At 39.7% G+C, this 26,109-nt stretch overlaps 1 protein-coding gene across 1 annotated transcript in view; it reads left to right on the forward strand.

Moving 5' to 3' along the window:
* Nucleotides 1–26,109, forward strand: part of PITPNC1 (phosphatidylinositol transfer protein cytoplasmic 1) — a 74,784-nt gene that overhangs the window by 24,740 nt on the left and 23,935 nt on the right. The window contains exons 2-5 of the mRNA XM_058038747.1: nucleotides 12,173–12,325; nucleotides 15,992–16,076; nucleotides 16,522–16,529; nucleotides 25,488–25,559. Coding sequence (XP_057894730.1) covers nucleotides 12,173–12,325; nucleotides 15,992–16,076; nucleotides 16,522–16,529; nucleotides 25,488–25,559 — 318 coding nt within the window. The remainder of the gene's footprint in view (nucleotides 1–12,172; nucleotides 12,326–15,991; nucleotides 16,077–16,521; nucleotides 16,530–25,487; nucleotides 25,560–26,109) is intronic.

Here is a 26,109-nt window from a genome sequence, read left to right on the forward strand (position 1 = left end):
GCAGCTTTAATTTGTGTGTCTGAGGTGCTGGAGACAGTTCAGCCGTGGCAGGGAGGAATTCACAGTGCCCAGATGGTTATCTGCCTCTCAGGAGAATCCTGCAGTCCACACTGAGCACAAGGCAAAACAACCACCAGAAAAAAAGAGAAAGAGAAATAGAGAATTTCACTTTCCAGGTTGGGTAATTAACCATTAACATTCCTTATTCTGTGAATGAATGTGAGAGACAGAGGAATGGAATATTCTAAAGATTAACAAGTGTCTGGATCCTGCAGGAACAGTTTGCCATGAGCTCCCACTAAAGCTGTTCCCTGAACTATTTTGCTAAAATCTTCCCAGTCAAGCTCCCAGGCCCAGCATGAAATACCACATGTTAGAGGTTTCACTGTTTTGGTAACACCTGTCAGGCTGTGTGACATCCTCTCCTCTCTTCCCACCCCAAAAGTTTTCAAATAAGGGAGAGAGATTTAAAACAAATCTGAGAAACTGTCCACAAGGGCACTTGATTTGTTAGTGAGGAAATTCTTCAACTGGCATTTACCCAGCCTTTGGGCTGCTGAAGAAATCCCTGAGTATTCCCATTAAGGCATGGCATTATCTGGTTAACAAAGCTGAGTTCATAAAGTGTTTGGACTAAAAAATTTTGTCATAAAAATGTTTCACAATCACAAGCCTATAGAAATAGTAGAAATTATCTAAACCACTATAAAAGCAATGTTTTAACTTAAAAGTAATGCAGACATGTACTGATATACATGTTTGACTGAACCACATGCATTTAAAAGTATGTTAGACTGAAATGAGATTACTGACCAACCTGTGAGACCTGTTTGGGCGTGGACATTTTTAGTGAGTTTCATTCATGTTTTAATATTTTCTTCCATTTTTTTTCTGTAATGATACCTTTTTGTGTTTCCCAAGGAATAATTTACAGGCACATGACATATGTCAAAGAACTCTCTAAGTTTGTCTGAATTCTTTATTTTTATGGAAAGTAATAGAGAAGGTCAAGCTGTGTTGCCATGCAACAAGTTTGTGGTCTTGCTGTCTGGTCTTTCTGCATGCTATAAAAAAATCAAAAACGAAGGAGATAAAGAGCTTTCATTGGGTTGCCATTGCTGGAGCAACCACTTCCTCTCTGAGTCTGAACCAATGGCAGGAGCATTTGGGGAGTAGAAGGCCCTGGGTGCAGGAAAGGAAGTGATGATCTCTTTGTAACTGTATTTTTAGACTCTGGTGAGGAGAGGCTTTTGTTCAGCTTGTGTGTGTGTGGTTTTTGTTTAGGGTTTTGTCAATTATTGAAGTCTACAGCAGAATGCTTTACATGAATTCTCTGACTTTTTCCAAACCCAGCTTTTTACAGGGTGTGTGCACTTCAAGTCCTTGAGCTACATGTTTTCCATTTCAAACATGTGTCCTAGCAGATTCCAGCCTGGAGTACTCACGTAAACACTGCTGCCATGAGAGTCTCAGAGCACGGTGGTCTGAGGGGCTGCAGGAAGAAAACCAGGTTCTCTCTACAGAATTCTTATCTGTTTATACATTTTGTTGTTATGGCTTTCAGCTCCATTCCCTGGTGCTGCAGAACACCATGAACTCTTATACCCAAAGGATCAGTTCCAAGTGACGCAGCTGGCTCTAACTAATGAGGAAGTGGTTAACTGGGCTAGGGAGTGCAGGAAGGCTGTTTGCTCACTTATGTACAAAGCTCTCTGCAGTCAACAGGAGAGGCTTTCCATTGCACTCAGCAGGATCTGTTCCAGCTCAAGTGGCCTTTGGAAACTTCTTTGCACTTGCAAGTTTCCAAAAGGCCATATCACAAAACAAAATTCTCATGGTGGAAAGAAAGATCTTCCCATTTAGAGGTACTGAGAATCTGCTTTATCTGTTAGTGGTGGTGTAACAGTATCATTACTTCTGGTTTTGGTATCCAAAGGGGTAAGGCCAGGATATCTGCCCTAGAAGAGTTTTTCAGTTCCCTGGTGCATGGTCAAGGTTCCCTCAGCCCCACTGGATTCTCTCAGATGCTGATATCTGCACTGATAAATTGCCAGTTGTGTCTTACAGTCCCTGCACAGACTCTGTGGAAGATAAAGATACATATTTGTTGTATAAGCTTGAGAAATTTTACCCAAGCATTATCATTCTTTCTAATCTTCCTAAGTGTGATGAACCCACGTAATTCTCCTGTGTTGGTTAAAATCTGCAGGTTTTAGTTTCCTGCACCTCCCTCTGCAGTGTTTCCAGGTTCTGTCCCAGAGGAGATGCTGTGTTTGTGTAATGTTCTAGACTTCCCTTACAGAGCACTAAAACCAGACGAGCTCTGGTGGAATGCCTAATGCTGTGGCCCATCTGGCAAAAACATCTGGAGAACATACAGCTTCACATTCCTGCATTATGATAAAACTGAATTAAGCCTATAGAGTCCCCTGTCAGCAATTCTTTGCCTCCATCCTCCCTTCAGTCTACATGTGGTATGGAAAGAATGTCTGCTCTGGAAGCTTTTCAGTCAGGAATGTGGTCCTTCCTGGAAATTTTGCTTATCCTTACGTAAGAGCTTCTGGTAGTGCTGGAAGGCAGCAGCTCTGCTCAGCTCTACATCATCAGAGAACTTGCACCTTCAAGGTGGAGAAGTTTGAAATGAAAGCTTGTGTGCTCTAACTCCAGACAAACCCGTGAGCACCCTGACACCTCCAGGGTGGGCACCCTCAGGTGTCTCAGCTGCTTTTTGCTCTGCAGCAAAACCCAGGTTTCTGCCCGAGAGTTTATTTGGCTGCAGTTTTGATTTTCCATAAAGTAGAAGGCAAACAGATTTCCCCCCTAAATGTCCTCCCAAGATTTATTACAGATTCATACATGTAGCAGAGACATAGGTACAAAACTAATAAGTTCCTATGGCAGTGATTCATTTCAGCATGGGGGGATTTTGTCACAGATATATAGAGTAGGTACTTAAATTACAAATGTTTGTTCTAATTAACTAAAATGGAAAAATTATATCTTCTTTCAGTATTAGTTTTTAGACTTCAGTGTATCTCAGAATCTTGGGAGGAAAGTATGTCTTAATTTCCTACTTATGCAATTGCTCTCATGTGCTTCCTTCCATCAGATGACTTCAGATAACCTTAATATTTTCATCATCCTGATCCCTGTGTGAGATGCAGAGATGCAGGAGTGACCTCAACTATTTACAGTCACTGGATTCTTTATAGCATTTGTTTTATCCACAGGATGCAGGAATAAAACAAATGCAGTTTAAAAATTAAATTGAAGTCAGTTTTATTTTAGAAGATCAGAAAGTAGAATGGAGTACTTCTGATAATAAAATGAAATATTCTGGACTGTGAATATATTTTTATTTCATTGTAAGTAGCAAACAAAATTTCATTTTCTTCTGAATAAAATATCAGAAGGCAGATTGGATTTGTCTTGTTCAGCTTGTTACTACTAAGTACTAAATTCTGATGCTGTTTTATTCATTGTAGATTGTGCATACTAAGAAAGTTCTCATTTTTCCATATTTATAAGCAGAATTATATTGCCTAAAATGCGTTGTAAGGAACTTGCTTGCCAAAAAATGTAATTGCAGAATTATTCCCTGCTGTGATTCTGACAAAGTTTATGGAATCCTTTGTAGTCTCTTTGGTGCTTCTAAACTCAAAGTTTACTCAATTTTTTTTCTGAAAGCATTGAATTCTCTGCACTTGAAAGTTGATGGTGTTGGCGTGAGAGAGATTTTTCAAGTCATAAAAATGAGTAATTACTGAAGAAGAGTAATTAGAGAAAAGGAGCCTGAGGGGAAAGAAGTTCTACTTAAACATTAAGGAAATACCATTAGCCATGCAAAAAGAGAAAATAATTTCTAAAAGCGTTAATAGATGCACACGTGTTTGGTCCATTTGTAGTTAAAGATAAACCTAACTCTCAAGTCTATTTCGGCACTTCATTGAATTTTGACAGGGTCAAAGGACGTATGAAACTCTAAATACACCCAGCTTAAACTGAACTGAATTAAAATAACCAAATTTCTTAAATCCTGCACTTCACAGAAGTCAACCTCCCTGTTCAAAGGCAGCTTTGCAGCCCTTTGACACATTGTGTGCCTGGCTGGCCACAGCACATCCCAGCTCTGGGAGCTAAAATGTGTTTAACATGCAGGGCACAGGAGTCAGTTTCTTCTCTTCCCCCCCACAAATCCTGTTCATTTTAAAGGAAAAACAGGTAACAGCTTTTGCTGTCAGGTTTAATAGAGCAAGCTTCTCCATCAGCATCACTGGGCCATGGAGAATGTTCCATTTCACTGTGAGTGAAATAGAGTCCTGTGGCACCCCATGTGCTGGGAAGAGATTGGTGACAGGGATCAAGAAAAATGCCCAAGCTTTTCCACTCTGACTGTTCTTGGAATATCTGAAATGGAAATAGTGTTTTCCTGGAATATCAGGAAAAGAGTTTATGTCACTGAAAAACCCTTAGTAACCTCTACAAAAATTATGTTGCAGTTTTACTTCATTTTACTGCATTCTAAGTTAAAATTTTAAGATATTTACTGAACAGGCTTTAAATTAACAACGACCTCATTAATGACTTGTGGCAAACAGATAAAATTTGTTTTTGCCTTAGAAAAAGATTCAGTAGTGTTTGATAGTTATCAAACTGACTGTGCACTGTAAAGCAGAGTGAACTTGCATGAAAGGCAGGAAGCTGGAATCAAGGCAGGGCATGTTTGCAGACAATCACCAGGTACTCATGAACAGGGCTGAGAAGATGTGGAGGGACCTGGTCACTGTGCAGCACTGACAGACTGCTCAAGACACACACTAAATCCCTTTTAGCTGTTTTTATGTGCACAGAGGAGTTTTGAGACAGCCTCCGGAAATGTATCTGCATTCCTTGCAGGAAATACATGGATAAATCTACATAATAGAATATCATCAGTATTTATGTACAAAGCACATAGTGTACATGCTGGGAAAATGTAACCAGCTGACTCACTGTAAAATATTGTTAATAAAAACTGATTCTTAAAAATTGTATGAGCTTGTACACTCCAGATAAACAGCTGGCTTTTCTCAATAGCACAGCTGGTGTAGAAGCATAAAATGACTACAATTTGAACAAGACATGAGCTATATTTGGCAAACCATTTGCATGAAAGCTGAACATTTGCAACTTAATTTTCATTTATTTTAATTTTCATTGTACACCTATTAAGCAGAGACCTAGACCTGCTCCTGTTGGTTTCAGTAGCACTTGTTTAGCTGTAAGCCTCTATGTGCCAGGGGATTGTAAATTTGGAGTGGGCCATGTTGCTTCAGCTGAAAGTACCAGAGGAGGATACTGACTTCCAACATCCAGCGTGTCTTTGCTGAACTGTCATTCACGGGAATTTAGGCAGATAAAGCATCTTAAGGATGTAATTTCTTCCTTGAAAAGGCAAAGCAAACATGAAAGCAGCAAGAATGGCACTTCACAGCATGCAAAAGTCAACTGTTCCTACTGCAACTGTTGGTTTGTGAGGCTACAAAAGCATGTTCCCATGAATTTGGGCAACAGTAAAGAATACTGCTGATGCCAGTCAGCAGATGTGTCGTGCTTTGTGATTCACAGATGCATGCAGGAATTAGTTGAAAGAAAAATTTCAAGCTCAACTCTAAGCTCTGACTGGTCAGATTCTTTATAAATTACTGCAGGGAGTGACATTTATACCACCAAATAATTTGCATGATTTGCTGGGGCCTCAAATCACTGCAGTGAATTATGCTGAGATTTAGACTTTAGGACCTAGATGCTTGATGTTATTCCTTGATTGATTTTTTTGTACAGATAAAAACAGATTTCCTTTTGAGGACAATCATTTAGAAGTCCACCTTTGCTCCTGGAGCTATTTTCTCATATTTGTGCTTTGGGGGCAGCCATTTAAAATACCAGTTCATAAAAATTTCTTTGCACTTCCGATGTTTCTACATGACAGAGAATGCAGTGCAAAGGTGCCTGGTTTGCTCTAAACATCTTAGCTTAGAAACAAGAAGTCAAACCATGCATTAGTGCAGACTCCACAGTGCTGTTTGGCCAGGCTAAAGGAGATTTAGGGTCAGGTCAGCAGGCTGGGAATCTGTGCACAGCACTGCCCTGGGCTGTAAGAGCCACCCCCTCCTGCCTTCTCTGTTTACCATTCATGCTTTCCTTGCAGAATTTCCCAAGCAGTCAAACCCAGCAGTTCTCTTTTCACAGGACCCTAGCCCACAATGTCATTATTTTACCAGGAAATCACTATTTTGGAAATGTAAACCACTACTTTCACACTGGTAAATTGTGCTACATAAGAGAGACTTCCAAGTTCAAATTTACATTGAATTTATTTTCTTCCTGCTTTCTTTCCTGCCTCTCTAGGAAAAAAGGACTATTTCAGTGGCAAGTTATCTTACTCTGCAGTGGTTCCAAGTCTGACTGATTTCTCTCCATAGCAGTAAAACCTTGAGCTGGTGGTTATCAAGAAATACCCACCTCCACTGCTTGCAAAGTCATAGCCCTGTGCCCCAACTGAAACCAAACCAAACCAAATTCCTAATTCCAAAAGCAGCCAATACAAGGAGGAGCCAATACAAACCCACCCATACATGAAAAATCAAATAGCAGCACACTGCACATTCTTCTATTCTTGTTAAAACCAATCCAGGAATGTTAATAACAAGGCAAACAAATCACTTTGTCGGAAGCTGGAGCTTGTGTCATGGAAAAGAGCTCCTGAAATGATTGTTAATGGCCATGAATCATCACCTGCAGGAGTCTGGGGATCAGAGGGCACAACCTCAGAGCTCCAGCAGCCAGGCCGGTAATCGTCCACATGTGAGGGAATCAGGATTCACCCATTGCAGATGAAATGGTGTCTAATAATACTAACATGAAGGATTTATGGTTAGTGAGGGAGATTAGAGAAACCACTTCTCCTTAAGTAATTATCATTAAGAATTAAGAAGAAATTACAGGTGTGTCTTGTGGTAACAGCACTGAGCTGGAATCGTGGAGGCTAAATTCCCTGCTCTACCACAGACATATTTTTTAAGGTTGATGTATTAATTTCTGTTTCAATTAATCAAATATGAAATAAGGTGAATACTATCTTTGCCTGTGTTCAGTGGCTAACTGGAAGCTTTTCTTATCTATAGCAGTGTAGGGCTTAGGTCTTGATCAGGACCTGAAAACAATGCCCTCAACATCAAAACAAACACAAAGGAAACCTCAGTGTACCCTCCTAAACAAAGATATTTACTCAAGCAAGTACATTTCCAAACAGTTTATTCCAGAGGTAAAACTGCTGGGAAGAGATTGCTGGGAGTGATGGGCTGTGCATGTTTGAAAAGTAACTTACCTGGGGATCACCATGTTTGTCTCATGGTGGTTCTTTGAGGAATAATCAGCAATACTTTTAAATAATTCAAAATGTGGAAAAGTGATAAATAATATTCCTATTAATACTTTTAGTAAAAAATATTTAAAACTGAGTCCTGGAACACATTCACAAGGAGCACACAGAGCATCTTGCAAAGACTAAGACTTAAAAATAGATCATAAATGTATCAATCAATTTTAGGATTGTTTTCTGTGAATGAGACAGCATTCTATAAATCAGAATTCCTTAATAAAATTGCTACTCTTTTGCCATAATCAATGCCCTTGGTTTCAGTGTAGCTGGATTGATATAACTGATAATGAAGCTGATTAATTGTATTTTCTTGCTAGAAATAAATCTTAACTAAATTGAGGCCAATGACAAAACAACTATTGCCATCAGTGGAGGCAGGGTTGAACCTTCAGAGCTGCCTCTGTGCAGGAGGACAGAGCTGTTTCATTTTAGTTGTTGCTGCTTTTTTTTCTTTTTTTCCGTTTTACCTTTGCAATTTTCTGAGAACAGGACTAGAAGCCACCGGCGTGTTTTAGCATGAACTTGAGAAATACTTTCCACTGTCAAAATGCAGCTCAGCAAACAATCATTACCCTGAGCAGGCAGAAAAGACACTCAGTGGCTTCTGGACTGCAGCTCCTCTCTGCAGGAAGGGATCTCACCACAGGCTTAGAACAAAAAATCGAACAAATTGAAATGGCAGCACCATCCCTGACGGTTTAGTGTAGTTACAGAGAAGTAAATGTAGATGAAAGTGTTCAACCATTCTTTTGAATATGAGAATTATGTAAGATGAAGACAGTGATAAATCTGTTACATTTTCTGTGAGCATTCAGATAAGAACTTCAAGGAGTCATATGAAAATTTCAGACACAAGATCATTTTGGCATAATTTCTCCTTTGAGAGAGTTTTATTTTTTATATTCCACCTGAAGTTTGAAAGTTTGTACTCTGAGACTTGCATTAAATCAAAACCTGAGCAATAGGCAGTCAGGCTGAAAAAATTCAGACATGTTTGTACGAAGATTTCTTGTGCAGCTCCTGCTGGAGATGGTGGGAGCTCTACAAATGAAAGATGGGTGGGGTGGACCCTTTTAAAAATTTTTTTCATTTTTTTTTTTTCTTTTCCCTCCTACCTAAAGGGATAAAAATGTTTCTGGTCTCACTCATAATTTTAACCAAAATCAGATTGACCATCCTTATGCTGTTGCTAGCATGAACCTTGTTTCTTGTGTGACTAAATCCTAACAGCAAACACCATCTGCCTGTTGAAGGAGCAGGCAAGTCACCACCGAGACAAAGTCTCACTCATTAGGGCTTGGGAAACATCAGGGCTCCTTTTCCACATTCTGTGCATTTGTTTATTGAATTTCTTGCTCTGATATTGAATAAATTTTCCCCTATTAAACTGAAGATTTTACAAAGAGTTTTGCTCCAGATCCAAATTCATATCAGGTGCCATTGTGTGAAATTTTACTGAATTCCTTGAAGCAGTAGATGGTCTTGGAAAATTATCTTACAGCTAAGAACACAGAAATTCAGGCTGTGATAGAGCAACATAAATAGTAGTGGCACATCAGTTTACCCTTGCAGCAATAATGTGTATCAATTACTGTTGTGAAACGATTCTTAAGTGCTATTTCTCCACAATATCCATAGGAACTAAGAAAAAGCTGTGACTTTTTATTCAGGCATTTAAATTCCAGCAAGTTCTAAAAGGCACATCTTTGCCTTGGATTTTATTCATGTAAATAGAAACATACACTTGAAAAAAAGCTATTTTATCTGAAATAATAGATGTGCACTCTCTGATTTAGTAAAGTACTATTATTTTGGAAGTTAACATTTTCCATTCTGCTCTAGAATGATTTTAACATCTTGTACAGCAGGTAGAAACAAATGAATAGCACACCAGAGTGCTAAGTTAGCTACTTTAAAGTACATTACAAATATGTTTCCTTTGCTGAATGCAGCTGCTTTCCAGCAGGACTGCCCGGTCACTCCAGTCCTCAAGAAAGGTCCCAGAATGGGCTCCCTTGGAAGGGACCTCAAAGCTCCTCTTGTCCCAGCCCCTGCTGTGGGCAGGGATGTCACTGCCTGCACCAGGCTGCTCAGGGCCCCATTCAAGCTGCCTTTGAAGGTGGATATTTCTCCTGGACTGGTGTCAGATCCACAGCTCTGGAAAGTCATGGTGCAGAAGGCGAGGAGCAGTGGGGTTCCTGCAGCAGAGCTGTCCAGCAGTGGTGCCTTCTGTTCCTTCAGCATCTTCCAAATGGGAGGCACCACGCTGGGCTGCCTGGACACCTTCTGTGAGATCGTGGGCATGATTGGAGCATGTGGGATTTTGAGCCTCAGCTGAGGAAAACCTTCCTTTAGGCACTTTAGCATCTGGAAGGCAGTTGCTCTGGCAGCAGTGAGCCTCATCTGCAGAGTGCAGTGGGCACAAGGCTTAGCCCCCTTAAACTTCTGCTCAGATTCATTTGCAGTCTTTGGGATTTGGTATCTTGCAAGCATTTTGTGGTGGGATGGGTCCATCCATGAAAGAATAACAACCACTGTTAACAGAATGTGGTGTTGTGGGGGTATCTCTGGTCCATGATGCTGGAGCAAATGAAGGCACCAGTACCACCCCACAGTTGGTTGTCAGTGGGAAAGTATATTTATCTTGATTTGTCTGAGGCAACATTTCCAACAGAAACTGGGGTGTTTGTATTTGACCATTAAAAGTGAGAGCAAAATTGCAAAGGACTACATGGACATAGGAAATTGATATGTGCAATTATGAAACACTTTCCAGAAGTGTCCATGGCAACTAAAATTCATAACTTTATGGGATAACACAAATCCCAATAGAGATCATGATCGAAATATTGACTTTATGTCAAACTGTAATTCCTCTCTCTACTCATCATCTAACCTTTTCATATTCCACAGGATACAAATTACTGACCTCTTCCTTTCCATTAGAAGATAAGGACCTTATCACCTTCCCTCTTTTCTGCCATCCTTATCACTCTACAGGCAGGAAGTCTGTGCTCCCAGGTGGTCTAATTGATACATATCTAATTAAAGGCAAAGCATTTTTTCTCAGCTTGTATTCAGCTTTTAAGTGTGTTGCTTTGATTTCAGACCCGAAGAACAGCTTTGTGTGCCTGAAATTTACTCTTTTTCAAACTGTACTAATTGGTCAAATCCAATGTACTACAAACTTTGCCTTCACTAATACATTCATTTTTGTTAGAGAAAAAGAGAAAACAAATTGTCATGGATCTAGTTAAAAGCTATGTGTGAGGTCTGCAGATCTTCAGAGCCTTTGAGATTAGGACAAAATGTTCAAATATGATGAGATAAAGGATTCAGTAGAGACAAAGGTAGAGAAGTGGATTAGCAAGTAAAACAATGTTAGGACTTAGTCTCTTAAATCAAGATGCAAGTTCCAAATCTCTTAACTTCTTGTGGCCTGTTCCTGTAGGGGAAAATATTGGGATTATGCAAAATGGAGGAACTAATACAAGAATTGGGGAAAAATTGGGATTATGCAAAACTGAGGAACTACTAACCATCCTCCTATTCCTTATCATTTTGTTTAGTAAGACTGTCTTGTTGCCACTTGCTAATAAGGTTTGTTATGGTTTGGGGTTTTTTCTGAGCTAATTGCTCTTTTGATTTGGGCTCTTTAAAGTATGTGATAGGATTGCTGTTATAATATGCAATAACCACAAGAATCTCATCGAGTTTTCTGAGGACAGACTGTCACAAGCCCTTTGTTTGCTTGTGCTGAGCTGGTACTTGGCAGCTTGTGTGGCAGCTCAGCCATTCTCTAAATTAACAGGTTGTTCTTTGTATTTGAGGGGGGATTGATGTATTGAAGTGATTAGCATGTCTATGCCTAAACAAATTGCTCTGAGGAAGAGAGGGTTCCAATCAAGAAAACTGGATAGGTCCAAACACCTATCAGGGTTGGAAGAACCCTGGTATGTTCCAGAGTATGCAAAGGACTTGAGAATAAAATTTTAGACTAGAATATGATTGGGAAAGTAGAATTTTACTCTAAAACCTTGGTTAATGAAAGTTCAACAATGTATTTTTGTTAGATTTCTTTGGAGGCAGAAGCCTTGATGCAGATACAAGACATAGTGAGAAAAACTCAAGTGCAACAATTTATTTTTCTGTGATAGCAAAGTTGGGCCAATCCTCACAGTGTTTGGCTTCCTAAGTTACTTGAGAGTCTACAGGAAAATTATCATTAAAGTGCTTAAATGCATTTTAATAATATTGCCAAGTGACTCAAACTTCTTTTTTTCAAAGGACTTGGAGCCTACATGTGTTTTTTCTTAAGAGCTGGTGCTCCTGTCTCTGTGAACCAGCCATAGTTACCCCAAATCTTATTGCAGGGCTCCATTGTGCTGGCAGGGCAGGAGAATCCTGTGTCCCACAGCATTTTAGAGTTCACCTGCTGGTTGAAATCCCTTTACATTTCAGCATGTGGAAGCACTTTATTCACTGTTTACTTACTCTTAACTAATATACTTACAAAGTCTAATAATAGAGGACTGGCCTAATTCTTTACATTTGTATGCAGACAGATTTTGTTATTTTTCCACAAGTGACACCATGGACTTCATAAGCTAATGGGAAGACCCCAAAAATACTGGTTTTCACTTCAAACTACCTTTTATTTACACATAGTAGTATATCATTGACTAAGATTGGCTTTTGAATACATGTGCAACATAAAACTAACCTATTTTTTCTTTTTTTGCCTTGCAGTACAGAATTGGACAGCTGTACATGATCAGCAAGCACAGCCATGAGCAGAGTGACCGAGGGGAGGGTGTGGAAGTGGTGCAGAATGAGCCCTATGAGGATCCCAACCATGGCAATGGGCAGCTAACAGAAAAACGAGTCTATCTCAACAGGCAAGTGCAGTAAAACTCCCTCTCCCAGCATGGGCTGTAAGAAAAATCTGCAAGGAATGCAGGCAACAGCCTTTCCTTTTCAATATAAGATGTTCCCATGAATACCTGCTGCTTCCTGGTAGCCATGGGGAGCTGGGACAGATCAGTGGTTTGAAATAGAGGAATTGGCTGTTGTCCCTTCTAGACCATCTTCTCCATGAGAAGGAATTGTACCTTAGAGTTCAGGATATACTGAAAGACAGAACTTTTGTTTTCTTTTACACTTAATTGTTTGACATTCTGTTTTCCAAAATCATTGGGGAGGGGGAGCCAATAAACTAAACAACAAAACCAGCAAAGACCTACCCTCCAAGAAAAACAAAACTGAACCTTTAAAAAGCTTTAAGTTTCTCTCACTCATAATCATGTCACAAAGGCAGCATTTTTGCTGACTGTATTCTGCCTCAGCAAAGTTAATTGATATTATGAATGACCCTTGTACAATGTCAACCTTCTGGATCATTAGGCTTAAAGACATGGTGGAAAATTTGGGGGTTTTCTCCTTGAAGTTCCATCATTTCTCAGAGTGAAGTGTTTGTCTTCCTGTGCTGAAATGATGCTGCTGAGGATCAATGTCTCCACACTCACAGGCTGGAGATGTTCAGATGTATATATTTGTGCAATATGAGATATAGTGCACAATCTGCTCCCATTTTTACAGCTGCTGATTTAGTTGGATACCACTGCTTTTTCTGAAGTTCTTCTTTTCCCCTGGACCTGTTTCATTGTATTAAACTGATGCTCTGCAGCATTTTTGAAGTGGGCATACAAACACTGAGGCTATTTCTTCTACATTACAAGTTCCTCCTGCACTGCAAACCTGACATATCTAACCTTAATTCAGGCCAAATTTAATCACCAGTGATGATGCACACACACAGACACAAAAGAGTTCAATAATATATAACTTGCCAACATTTAATATTATTGTAATTGTAAGTGTTCTTTCACAGGCTAGATACAGAACTTTAGAAAAATCAATATATGTTTTCCCATAGTAGAGCTCCCACAAGTTGTGGGGTTTTTTTAAATGTTTCTGGGTATTTCTTTCCTGCATGTTAAAAATAAGGCTTTAAGCATGGAAGAGCATATTCAGAATTGTCACTTCAGGGCAATTCAGAATGACCACAAGAACCTAGAAGCCATGTACAAACCATATTTGAGAAGCACTTGATTCCTGGTAGTGCAGGCAATGGAACACAGGATTTCTTAGCCAAAGATGGGTACAAACACTGACAAAGCAGATCTTTGTGCCTGCAACAACTCAGGACAGTTACCTAAAGCTGTGGTGGATGTTTGAAGTCAGGTTCACTGAGTTTAATGATAATTCTGAATCCTCCATCACCAGATTTTTTATTTGAATCTGGCAGTGGTGTCACAATCCCACCAGATACTGCAGTACTGTTGTAGCTTTGTGGAAAGGATCAGGAGGTTTTCAGGCTGCTGTGGATTTTGCTGGGAGGCCAGGATGTCCCTGGAGGATTTCACTCAAGGAGATGTGCTCCCATACAGGATGTGCTGGAACTTCTCCTCTGCTGCCTTGCTGAGGAACTTCCACCAGCACAGTTCTGTCCCTCAGCTTTTCTTCTTCCTGGGTCCACTGCCCTAACAAACTTTGCTTTGCTCTATTTTGATCTGAACTGATAGCTCGCAAAGAAATTTGTGGCTGAACTTCATCTGAATGGAGAAGAAATAAGGAAAACAAAACAAAACAAAAAAAAAAGCTAATGTGATCCTCATACCTGTGCTGCTGAAATAGAGAAATTAACTTTTCTTGGAGTGGACCTTGGAAGAATTTATGTGTCTCTGTGACTGGGACTCGCTACCAATTCTGAGTATAATCTGTGTTTTGCTCATAAAGTTATTTTTTTCAGGATGTTCTGTACTGGTGAAGATAGGTAGACAGACAAATATGCTAAAAACAATAACCAAAAAAAGTGCAAAATGAGCAGATGTATATTTTCTAGTGTCAGTATAACCTTAGTTATATTTAGAATTGTTTATTGCCTCTTCTCTCCTGCTGGAGCAATGTTTTCAGAAGCTGAAAGTCTGCATCCTCTGGTATTTATAATTTAGGCATCAGAGCAAAGTTTAGCAGGGGTAAGGGAAACATTCATGGAAACACTGACAGAGGCTGACAAAATAAACAGAAGATCTGATACAGGGAGGTCTATTATGCAGGATGTAAAATACTGCTTAAAAGCCTGTACACAAGAAAGGTTTATGTAAAGAAAATAATCCAGTTTTGAGTAATGTCATCAAAGAGCAAAAGTCAATGCACTTGGCTTTGAATCTGTAGATAATGTACTAACATCTGCATTTTGCCTCTGGACAAATAAAATATTTATATGTAGCCAGATCATGGTTAAATAAGCCTTAATGATCCCAAATGTATTTTCTTCAGAATTTTGCTAATATGGAAAGTTAATTTACTTCCTGCACACAGTTATCTAAACAGAACTATTTCAAACATTTACACTTGGGAAACTGAGGTTTGGAAGCATCTCCTGCAGTTCAGCACAGTCTTGGCCTGGGTGCTCTGCTCGATGTTTTGCCAGACCAGCACCATTTGAACTGAGTTCCCCAAGCTCAGGGATGTTTGTGGTGTCCAAGGGCTGCTGTCCTTGGAATAACTAGTTCTGCATCTTTTGTTCCTGGCAGCCTCAGTGCTTATAACTGAAGTCATTAAGAGAGGGTTGAAAGATGAATTAGAGTGAACTTGCCTTTTTGAATATTCCTTTTTTCATCAGTTTTTGTACTCTCTGTGACCAGAGTGCTGGAAATGAGAGATCCAAGAGCTGGGTAAAAAAATGCTGCCACCCTTCCATAGTATTATTCAATTCCCCTTTAATGATCCCTTCCAGTGGTGTATCTGTGTCTTTGATTTCTGGTTCTGCTGCCTTTGCACCACTGCACTGGTGAGTTTTCTTGACAGAATGAGCTCTGAGCTCTAATGTCAGTTCCATTAATTCCCTTCACTTTTGTTATTTACTCTTCCCATCAGCAAAAGGGGACTAATGCTGCCTACCAGCCTCACGAGGTGTTTTGAGTGATCTGTTAACTTTAATATAAAAGCTTCCTACTCAGGAATTGCTGTTGGTAGTGTGGGAACAGCTGCGTGCCAGGTGAGCTGAGCACGAGGGTTTTGGTGCTGACAGAGAACATAAAGAAAGAAAAAAGAATCTGTAAGAGGAAATAATGGATTCAGGATCGAAGTGGACTGAAATACCACATTTCCTCCTGACCTCTTGTTGGAGAGTGCCTCCCTGTGGCTGAGCACACGGTGCCACCGGGACACCTTGTTTGGCCTCACCTGTTGAGGTGGCCAAAGGTCCCAGGCCATGAATTCCCAAAATGAGCAGCCTGGTTCAGCCCACTCCAAGGTTGCTTCTCTGACCCTGATCTGCTCAGAGCACAGCTGAGGCAGAAAATGAAAATTCTCCTGAGAAGTTTGGGTGTTGCTTCTTCCCTCAAACACCTCACAAATGATGGGCATGTTTGGAAGGATCTTTATTTCTACAATACACAGAGAAATAGTCATAGTATGTTCTAAGTCATAATATATTCTAATAACATAAGTCATAAGTCATAAGATATTCTAATTTTATATTTTCTTTTTACTTTCAGCAAGCTGCCTAGCTGGGCTAGAGCAGTTGTTCCCAAAATATTTTATGTTACAGAGAAGGCCTGGAATTATTATCCTTACACAATCACAGGTAAGGAATGTGGCAGAAATGATTGCTGCTTTGTGGTTTGAGGATAGTTTAGCTTATCTTCAGAAGCTCCAAGTTATATATTGAGCTACAAGCACCAAGTCTCTTTAACATCTCCCCTTGAACTGGATATATTTTTCACCGTATATTTACTGGTATCAAGAAATGAATATTATAAATTAAGGATAGGTAAATACTGGAGTGTTGTGTCTATGCAATTTCTTACTTGCAAAGAAAACATCAGGTGCTTGGATTCTGTCTGACTTGTGTCCTTTATTGTCCCTTAGACTTAAGTCAAATATAAATTTGTAGACTATCTGACACAATCATTTTTATTATTAATGAGTTTTTACTGTAAGGATCTTGCATCATTGTTTTATTTCATGTTTCTCTTTTTTTCTTTTCTCTCTTCTTTCTTTTTTTTTACAAACGGACAACTGGAAATCAGAATACACAGTAAGTTCTTCTTCCTCTTTTTATTCCAAAAATAGAAAATTGATGTAAAATATAATAGTAAAATCCAATCAGATCCCTTCTTAATATAACTTATTTATTATGCATTCAATAGTGAAACCTTATTTTAGTTATTTATAGTTTATAGTTTATATTTATTACTTATAGTTTAAGCAATTTAAAGGGAAATTTGAAGTTATTCTAAGGGGATCCTATAAATTATTTTTCTTTATCACTTCAAAATAATTTGATATGTTTTTACTTACTGACTCTAAGAGAGAACCTTCTGTTAAAAAGGGTGAGGCTTTTAAGGTTCCAGTTGTTACATGGAGACATGAGAACAGATTTTATTTATTGGTTTATTAACTTATAAAATGCTCATCTCTGGTATAGTATCTGGGAAACTGTACAATCTGTAGACAAAATTAAAGATAATCTGGGCACAGTGCCCAGAAAAATCATCTATTCCCTCTCGCCTAGCTAAGGCAAAATATAGCACATAAATCATGAGAAAAATTGTTTAAATATGCTGGTCTCAATAATAGCAGTAAGTTTCCAGCAGCCTTTGGAAGGTGAGGAGGTTCCAGGTGAAGGAACCTTTCAGAAACTCCTCCTTTGATTTAGCTTGAACTTCTGACTGCAGGTAAAACATAATGCAGATGTTTCGTTTTAATTCTGCAGTGTTCAAAATGTTTGTGCAGATTTTTTAAAAGCTCATAAAGCACAAAGTGGAAAAAAAAATAGTGTGATAAAAAGAAAAAAAAATAAAGGGATTTAAAGGCTCTGATCTGAAAACTAGAGATCAAGAGTTACAACTGTGATAGCCAGGTTTGGGAACCCAAAGCAACAAACTGTGCTCTCCAATATGTGCTACAGGTAATTAGAATATTCATTTGATTTTAAATGTCCCAGAATGGACAGCAGTGATCAGGGACAGATTCTCAGCTGGTTTTGCCAGAAGAGACTTTTGGTAGGGTCTGTCAGAGTTCACATTAATTAAGGTTTACCTTTGATAGCACATTTAGTTTTAGGCTGGGAAGTTGACGTTTGCTGTGTTGAACTGATATCTCTCCATGGTAAATTTTTTCTTTAACTGAAAGTAAATTTGAATCTTTTAATGTGATTTTTTTTTCTTTAACTGAGAGAGACAAGTGGGGATGATGCAAAGGGTGGTGGCAGACAGAAATATGTGTCTAAATTTGAAATGCAATACATTATTAAAGCCAAACAGCAGTGCTGTACTTAGAGAATCTGAATCAGGAGGTGATTTCTGTCTGAGCTGGTGAAACAACACCTGGTGCAGGCTGGAGGAAGGTACAGCTACAGAAATGTTCCAGAGCATCAGCAGAAGTGTTGAAGAGACATATAAAGAAAAATTAAATCAGTCCAGAAATTTGGAAGGTAGGCAAAACAATCACTAAGTGACACTGAAGCTGCCTAGGGGAGCTGGGGACTGATTACCATGGAGCAAGGAAACAGAACTAGAAGTACTGGGAGGAGATAAGGGAAACTGTACTTCAGACAAAAATCAAAAATATGTATTAATGGAGCTGATAGGGTATGAATTTATCTTCATGGAAAACAGACAGTGCCTTTGCCTCCAACTGTTGAATCTAGAACAAAAATGTTAAACATACCACTGGGAATAATTGCTATCCTTGTCTGGAATATTTCTCTAAATTTGATCTTCTGTATTCATTAGAGAATTCTGAAAGAAAGAATGAATAAGCCCACAGACATCGCCCAAAATATGTAAGATAGCTTGCAAACTCTTTTCTTAAAGATCATAAATTATTTCTGAAGGGTCTGTGGGAAATGGTGAGAGTCAAATTGAGCCTCATTTCAAGGAAACTCATTCTAAAGGCAGGCCAATAATTGGATAAATAAAGCATAATCTTATCGAGTCAAGTACGTACTGCTCTGTGGTATGTTCACACCTTATTAACCTTGTACACTCCACTCTAAATATAAAGAGAAGGACCTTAAAGGCTCAGCATGTTATTTCAGTGTGTGTTAGTGCTTTGGAAGAGGATGTGAACAGCAGACTGAACCTTACTGACAGTCTTAAGGTTTTTCAGTTGCAAAATATGTAAGCTGTTGAGAAATAGAATTCAAACCCATACTCTGGCATTTAGAAATGCAGTATGGAATAATTTCATCAATCTGATTCTCCTGTGAACATTATGGAATTCATAAATACAACCTTCTTAAAGACCTGAAATTAGGACACCTAAGAAAAAATGCTCATCAGGCATTGAAAAATAATTTTCAGAATATTGTTCTGTGCCGTGGTTGTATAAAAAGCCAAGAGCAATTGGATGCATGAAAACAGGAATGGAAATTACACTGTCATGATGTTAGTCCTCTGTAATCTGGATCCAGTTATGGTGGCATCTGCTTGAAGCAATGGTATTTGTTACACAGCAACCCCCTAAATCTGGCAGCAAACACCACATCTGCTACTGGGTATTGACAACCATGTTAACAACATGTAAAACAAAAGCCACACTTGAGATAACGAGTTTAACAGAACCATTGCACAAGTGATGCTTTTGTGAGGTGCAATTTGTGCTGTAGGGTCACATCAGGAGAGCATTTGCAAATGCACCTGGTTCAAGCTGCCATACAAAAGATTTCCTCTCAGGAAGGTGACACATGGGGGCTGTCCCAAGAAATGCTGTATCAGAGCTGGAGCTAGTCCTTGAAAGCTTCCTGCTGACATGGAGAGGGAGGAGGAAGTCAAAAAATACTGTCAAAGCTGGAGCCAAAGGAAATCATCCAATTTGGGGGTACTATTTAGGGAATAAGATATTCCTGTAAAGTTCAAAGTTTTGGTGGTTGGGATGTTACTTCAGACCTGTATGTGAGAAAGTGTCTTCAAGATAGGCACTGCAGCTGCTTTGGTTTTGATCTTGTCATTAGAAACCTGACAAGATATCTTGCTAAAATACATGTTGAAGTTTTATCTACAAATCCATTTATTTTGTGATTAGGTTGATGTTAAGACAATAAACCTGTGAAATGCAGCCCCACAGGGTAACTCCAGTGGATTCCACTCTATAAACAATCCCAGACCTGGGTGTGGTCAGGTTCCTCCTGCCCAGCTACACCGGCTCCTGGGCAATGGGTGCTGGTGGCTGCTGCCTTTGGGAAGAATTCCTTTGCTAGTCAGGGCCTGGGGCCTTTTTCCCTTGGAGGATGGACACAAGATGCCTTGCAGCTCTCAACAACCCCTTGTGTGCCAGCTTATCACAGCCTTTGCAAATATGTATCTTTAGTGGAAAATATTTATGCTGTTCACAGTGGCAAGAACAACTGAACTTTCAGGAAGCTTTGTTATTTTTATTTCTGAGGTTGCCCAGCAAGATTAGAAATAATTAACTAGAAAGCAAACTTGTGTCTACTGCAAACCAAACGAAGAAGAATTGCATAGAACTAAGTTTCTTTACCTGCATTGGGATATTGTTGAAAAATAAACAGCCCAGAGCAAATATCCATTTGACCTGCACAAGTGACAGTGGAGATTCTGGACAAAAAAAGAGAGGAGCCTCAAGCAAACAAACAATCAGATCATGTTTGGTGACTAAACCATGGTACAAAATCTTCATGTGATCGAAGAACACTGAAAATGAGCCAAAGTTTAGCTCTCAAGCTGGAGTAGAAAGTGGTTAGGAAAAATACAAAGAGAATTTAAGCAAACTCTTCTGGGTTTGAAGGTGCAGTTCAAGTGTTTACCAGGAATCAGTTCAAACAGATTTTCCTGCCCTCAATGGCTTTGGTGGTGTTAGCAATATTTCAGTTCTGGGGCTGAAATTGAAAAACAACTGGATAATTTTTTTATGCATAATTTATGGACAATTGTTAGTTTCACAATTATATAGACAAAACAAACATTAAAATGGCATTGTTTGCTTTGTACAAGGAGGAGGAGCATTGCCTCAACTTGCCAATGTCCCAAACATCCTGATGAATAGAATATAAACCCAGAATATTTATGAAAATCAGTTATGGAACAGAAAGCAGGAGACAGCAATTCCTTTGATGATTTATCACAATGACATTTATTCTTCTACAGCAAATGACTGAGGAAAATAAAATTATGTCATCTGGTATGTGTCAAGGCCCCAGAGTGAGAGTTGCTAAATGGTCCATTACTGACCTGCTGGTTTCTGATTACTTTTGAGAACAGGCATGTTTTGTGCTTCACTTAGCTGCTGGTTTATCCATGAAGTAAATTATCTGGAAGGAATGTTTTTGTATTGTTATTTTTATAATGAGATGACTTGAGAAGGAAAGCAGTTGTTTCAGATAAACATTGCTGTAGAGTTTTTTCCTGTGTTCTCCTTATCTGTTTACCAGCCCTTGAAATTTGGATCTAACCCCTCACTCTTCAGGGCTGAAACTTTGCTGCAGCCTGAGGATTTGAAGAGTCTGCATCAAAAATGCAGTACAAAGAATCCATACTGCAGGATTAGAGCCTAATGCAAAGTTACTACCAGCATCCCCCAGCTCAGAAAACAGGCTCACTGATGCCATTGTCCTGGGAAAACACAGATTTATTTTCCTTAGTAGAGGTTCCAGCAAAAGGAAGGACCTCTGTAGTATTTATAAGAAAAAAATAATACATTTTTTAGAGAGCTGCAAACCTGTATTCTCATTTAATAGCTTAATCCCACTGAAATGAGTAACTCACAGTGCTTGGGAGAATTCCCCTTTTTCCAGCACTGCCTTATTCCAAAGCAATCCAGCCCCCTCTCTGATAGATGGGACTGTCATTTCCACTTGTGCACGCTGCTTTTCACTTCATTTCTTCTTCAATAAGCAGGTTACTGTTCCCATGTATCAAAGAAAAAGATCCTGAGGGAAGGCAAAGGCAGAGATAAGAATTTTATAGCAGTTGGAGGCAACTTGTTACTCATCGTTCCATCTCCAGGTTATTGTACACAATACAAACTGGTTTTCTTCCTTGCCTTGTTTATGAGAGTTTTGCTCCCTTGTTTATTTTTAAGCCCTGTTTTTGCATTGTTCTTTTCCTTTCCACTCAACAGCACTTTTGTTTGCTGTTTGCCACCTTCCTGTGCTTATCTTGCTTTCCAAATTCTCCTCCCTCTCACTGAGTCACATCTTCCAAATGCCATCACCCTGCCCAGCCCTTTCCGTCTATTCTCTTCCAGCCTTGTCACCCTGATTGATGCTGGTGTGTGCCTGGGTGACCTGATCACACAGCAGCTCTGTCTGCAGCAATCTGAGGGGAGTCAATAACTCCCCATTGTCCATTTTCCAAAAAACATTGGATATTCCACCTTCCATCACCCCACAATTCCACATCCCCTTTGTCGCTTACAACAAAGTTGGGACTCCACTTCTCTTTCCCAGGTTCTTGATCTTCAATAAAGAAATGCTGTTGTTACCCCCTGAGAAGCAAAACAGTGCCCAAAAATTTTGAATTTAAAGGATGTGATATATGGGAGTTACCCTATGGAAAAGATTTCATTTGCTTAACACTCTCACCTCATTGTAGCAGTCACTTTGTTCTTTGTCTTTAGGCTCTGTGGAGATCACTCTCTAAAAATCCAGTTCCACCTGTGTTGTCAAAATAATGCATATGTGACCATATAAAAAAATCATCAGTCTGAGAAGTGGTGGAAGATGAGAGAGAACATTTGCATGAAATGTCTGCCTTGCTGGGCTTTTATGTTAAGATTTAGGGAAATATGCTTCTGCTGCTTAAAAAAAAAAAAAGTGGGATTAATTTTTACTGTGCAGAAATCACTGCCAAGGATTGTGGATTAATATTCACAAGGAACAGGAGAGGTGAAGAGCAAGGATGAGGTCTCTCGCAAGTCTTTGAACATTCTGCAGGCAGAATCCACATGGAAAATGAAACCAGCTGCAACAGCAGTGATGAACTGACATTGCTCACACAAAGCAGGTTCCAGAGGGTGAAGAAGCCTCTCCCAGACCAAGATATTTGCTGAGAACTGCAGTAATTCCCACAGCCACCTCAGGTGTAATTACTGCACCGAGGTGAATCTGACAGCCCTCTGCATCCAATGATTGTCACACCCTGCATGTGTTTGACTGTCTCTTTAAGACTTTGCCAAGTGTTTTGGCACACTTCGGTTCTGCCCTGCTCTTGTAAGTGTTGCTTATTGCTATGGCAACGCTAATCAATCATGGTGCTAAAAATAGGCCCTGCGTTTTTCAAGAGGTTATATGTAGGGAATTGCAAACACAACTGGGGGCTGTGCTTTCCATATGCTGCTTTCATTCCCTTCATTCTAACGTGGAAATGCCCCTGCTCACGCTGGTAATTACTGGTTCACTCTCCTGTTATTGCACTGGTGCTCCCTTGAGCCTTCAATCTCTCCTGGTTCTTCCAAAATTGAGGTGCCAAATATAGAAAGTTTAGGAGAAGAAAAAAAACAAAACTGAATATTCCCCTTGTCTTTTGAGTGTCACAGGTGTGCTAGGGTATAAAAATTTTTAAAGGACTTGATAAGACATTTAAAAAATCTGGAGGTGACAATACCTGGAGATGCCTCCTTTGAGAGCTTTTCACAAAGACACCGTATCATTGAAGACACTGTGACTGAAGATTTTGAATTATTCTGTAGAACTTAGGTTTAATTTCGAGTTAAAGATTGAACTTGCCACTATTTCATTCCCAAGAGGGCCCTTGCAGGCTGTAGAGGCAGTGAAATGGAGAGCTGGAAACAGTGCCCTGTGCACTCCTGTGTGTGCTCAGATCGATCGCCTCCAGGTCAGGGCTGGAAGAACACGGGCCCCAGAGGAGGCAGAGCACAAAGGGAGTGGTGCTCAGAAGAAAATAAGAATCTCCTAAAAGGTTTATTACCTACTATTCACTCCCCAGTTTGTTTCTGACTGTTGCATAACAATTTTAATCCCCAGTTAAGTAAATACGCCGCCACTTGAGGGGAAAAACCCAACTTTGTGCACGATGAATAATAGTCTTTTGAATGATGCATAAACAGTTTTCTGGTTCTGCCAGAGCCCTCTGCCAATTAGTCAGAGTGCAGCTGATGAATCATGAGACACATTCTGTGAAATGTTCAAAAATTTGGACCCTGCTAAGTGTTCCCGTAAGGCAGCGAGACCCCCCACAGCTGCTGGAGCAGTGGTTGCCAGCCAGTTGAGTTCTCAGAGGGATTTTTGCGGTGGAGGACTTCTGGTGGATTTGAATTTTCATTTGGGGTAAACCCATGTTGCCATTTATAATCTCAAATTAGGTTGTTACAGTTCTCTCCTTCATGCTAAGCACACAGGGAGGCTGCCTGTGGGTGGCTTTACAGAAAGTGGCTCTCTAATGAGGTGGCTTGAGGTAAATGGCACCATTCTCTGCTAGTCTAAGGAACCTTGGTCTTTTCTTAATGCTTCTTTTTGAAATACAAGGTTAGAGGATCTCTTGTTTTAATTAGAGTTTAGATTCTGGGTCAGAGGAATCAATCTCCAGCCAGACTCAAGCAGGGTCTTGTTGAGCTGCTCCAGTGCAGCCTCACATTCAGGACATGGAACGGTGACATTTCAGTGTCATGACCTGACTCATTGCTGGCAACCTCCTGACAGTGATTGAAAATAGCAGGCATTTCTTTAATACCAAGGTCAAAGGGAAACCTGACATTTGCTTTTATTCATAATTCCCTCTGAAACTGCACCTGTGCTTCAGATCAACAGCATGAAGGGGGTTTCGCCTTCCATGGCACCAGAACCTTATTTTGAGGAATCTGCTCACTTGTTTTTTTCAACAAGGATTGATTCTAGATGTGCTTATTGATAATGGATATCCTGTGATCAGAAGACTGAACAATGACTTGTTGGGTGATTCCCAGTGAAGGAGGGATGAAGTTGCTGCAGTCTCCAAGGAGCTGCCTTCGATTTCAGCTGTTGCTCTACACCTGGCTCCTAAACCCCCTCTCCCTTACTCACCAGCCCCTCCCTTGAGGAACTCTGAATGTTTTCAAGCCTGGACCAGCAGCAGTGTGAGCACTGAGGTGTCCAAACCCTCCTTGTATAACCTGGATGCACAGCCCTTGGAGGAGTCATTTGCCACAGGGGATTAGTGATGCATCACACAAGGAAATGCAGGGAAAGCCTCGGTGACTAACAGGGAAGATGCTGAACTGGTGTCATTCAGAGCTGGTTAGACAGCTGTTCTATCTGCTGTCTGAAAAGTTGCTTTGAAGGAACTGTGAAATGATAAATAAAATAGATTTGAAATATTTATTATGATGGGATTATGTTGCCTAGTAATATAAACTCTAGCCTTCCTAAACCAACTAAGCTGAGCAATCCTCAGAAAAATAAATTTATCCCCATGTAAATACAGAATGTTAATCTTTAACAGGAAAACATTGGTGTATTCTTCTTTTTTCTTTTTTAAGATTTATTTGGATTTAGTAAAAAAGAATTTTCACAGGGGTTCATAAACCATGAATTCCATATTAATTTCATTAATAGGAAATTATGCTAAAACTCATTTCTCCAAAAATTAAGAACAAGCCCTCACATATGAAGGCATTGCTGTCTGTTTGGTCAGGACCTGCATCTGGTGAAGTGTCCTTGGGTTTTCCTATATGGGGATGGACTGGTCTATAATGAGGGGTATCCAGTTGCTCTCAAGATCTCAGTGAATTGAATTTCTAACAAGACATTCAGGACAGTCATACTCTTGGGCATAGTGAGCATGAAAACCATTGCATCTAATTATTCCAGACTGCTTGTACAGATTTATTTATATCTTCATCATAATTTTCAACTTTTAGATAGAATCTCTGGATCCCTCCAGAATCATCAAACCTTTCAGGTTTACATTCTGGGAACATTTTTTTCTTGAAGTAATCTGAAAAAAATAAGAAAAGTGATACCAAAAGGGATCTGAATGTGTCAGCTGATGAAGCAAGGCACATTTCTCGTGTTAAATATATTTTTCTTTTGTTGCAGTGTTCGTTTTTGCCTAAATTCTCCATTCATATAGAGACAAAATATGAGGACAACAAAGGAAGCAATGACAGTGTAAGTATGGCACCTTGTGCAAAAGTTGATTTAATGCTCTTGGTTAACCACAGTCTGTCTGGGGCCTGGAGGTCTCTCATTTGGGAAAAGGCCCCAAATTTGTGCCTTTGTCCCTCCCTGGGTGTCCTGCTCTGGAGCAGCTGCAGAGGAGTTCCCTCTGAAGTACCAGGAGGTGAAAGATCTGTGTACCCACCTTCCTTTCTGCCTCTTCTTTCTATTTGTTCCTTCTCTAAACACAGCATCATTACATATGTGAATTTAGTCATTATTAAATTTATGGAAAGTAAAGAAAAGATGACTGGGGTTTTTTTTGGTCTGCTTGTATTCCACTTTCTGTGTTTCACATTATTATCTCTGAATAAAGGGGGTTGGATTCCAAGGAGGTGTCAGGAAGAACAAACAGGAAACTCAACAATGGTCAGAGATGAGAGATCTCAGAAAGCAGCCTGGGGAACAATGGCTGTGCACTTAGGTGATGCTTTTGGCAGTCACTTTCCCAAAGTTAAAAATTTTCAGAGTTAGAGATGAGAAGGACAATTGACTATGTAAA

Source organism: Melospiza georgiana, chromosome 21 (genome assembly GCF_028018845.1).
Source record: "Melospiza georgiana isolate bMelGeo1 chromosome 21, bMelGeo1.pri, whole genome shotgun sequence".
NCBI classification, from domain to species: domain Eukaryota; kingdom Metazoa; phylum Chordata; class Aves; order Passeriformes; family Passerellidae; genus Melospiza; species Melospiza georgiana.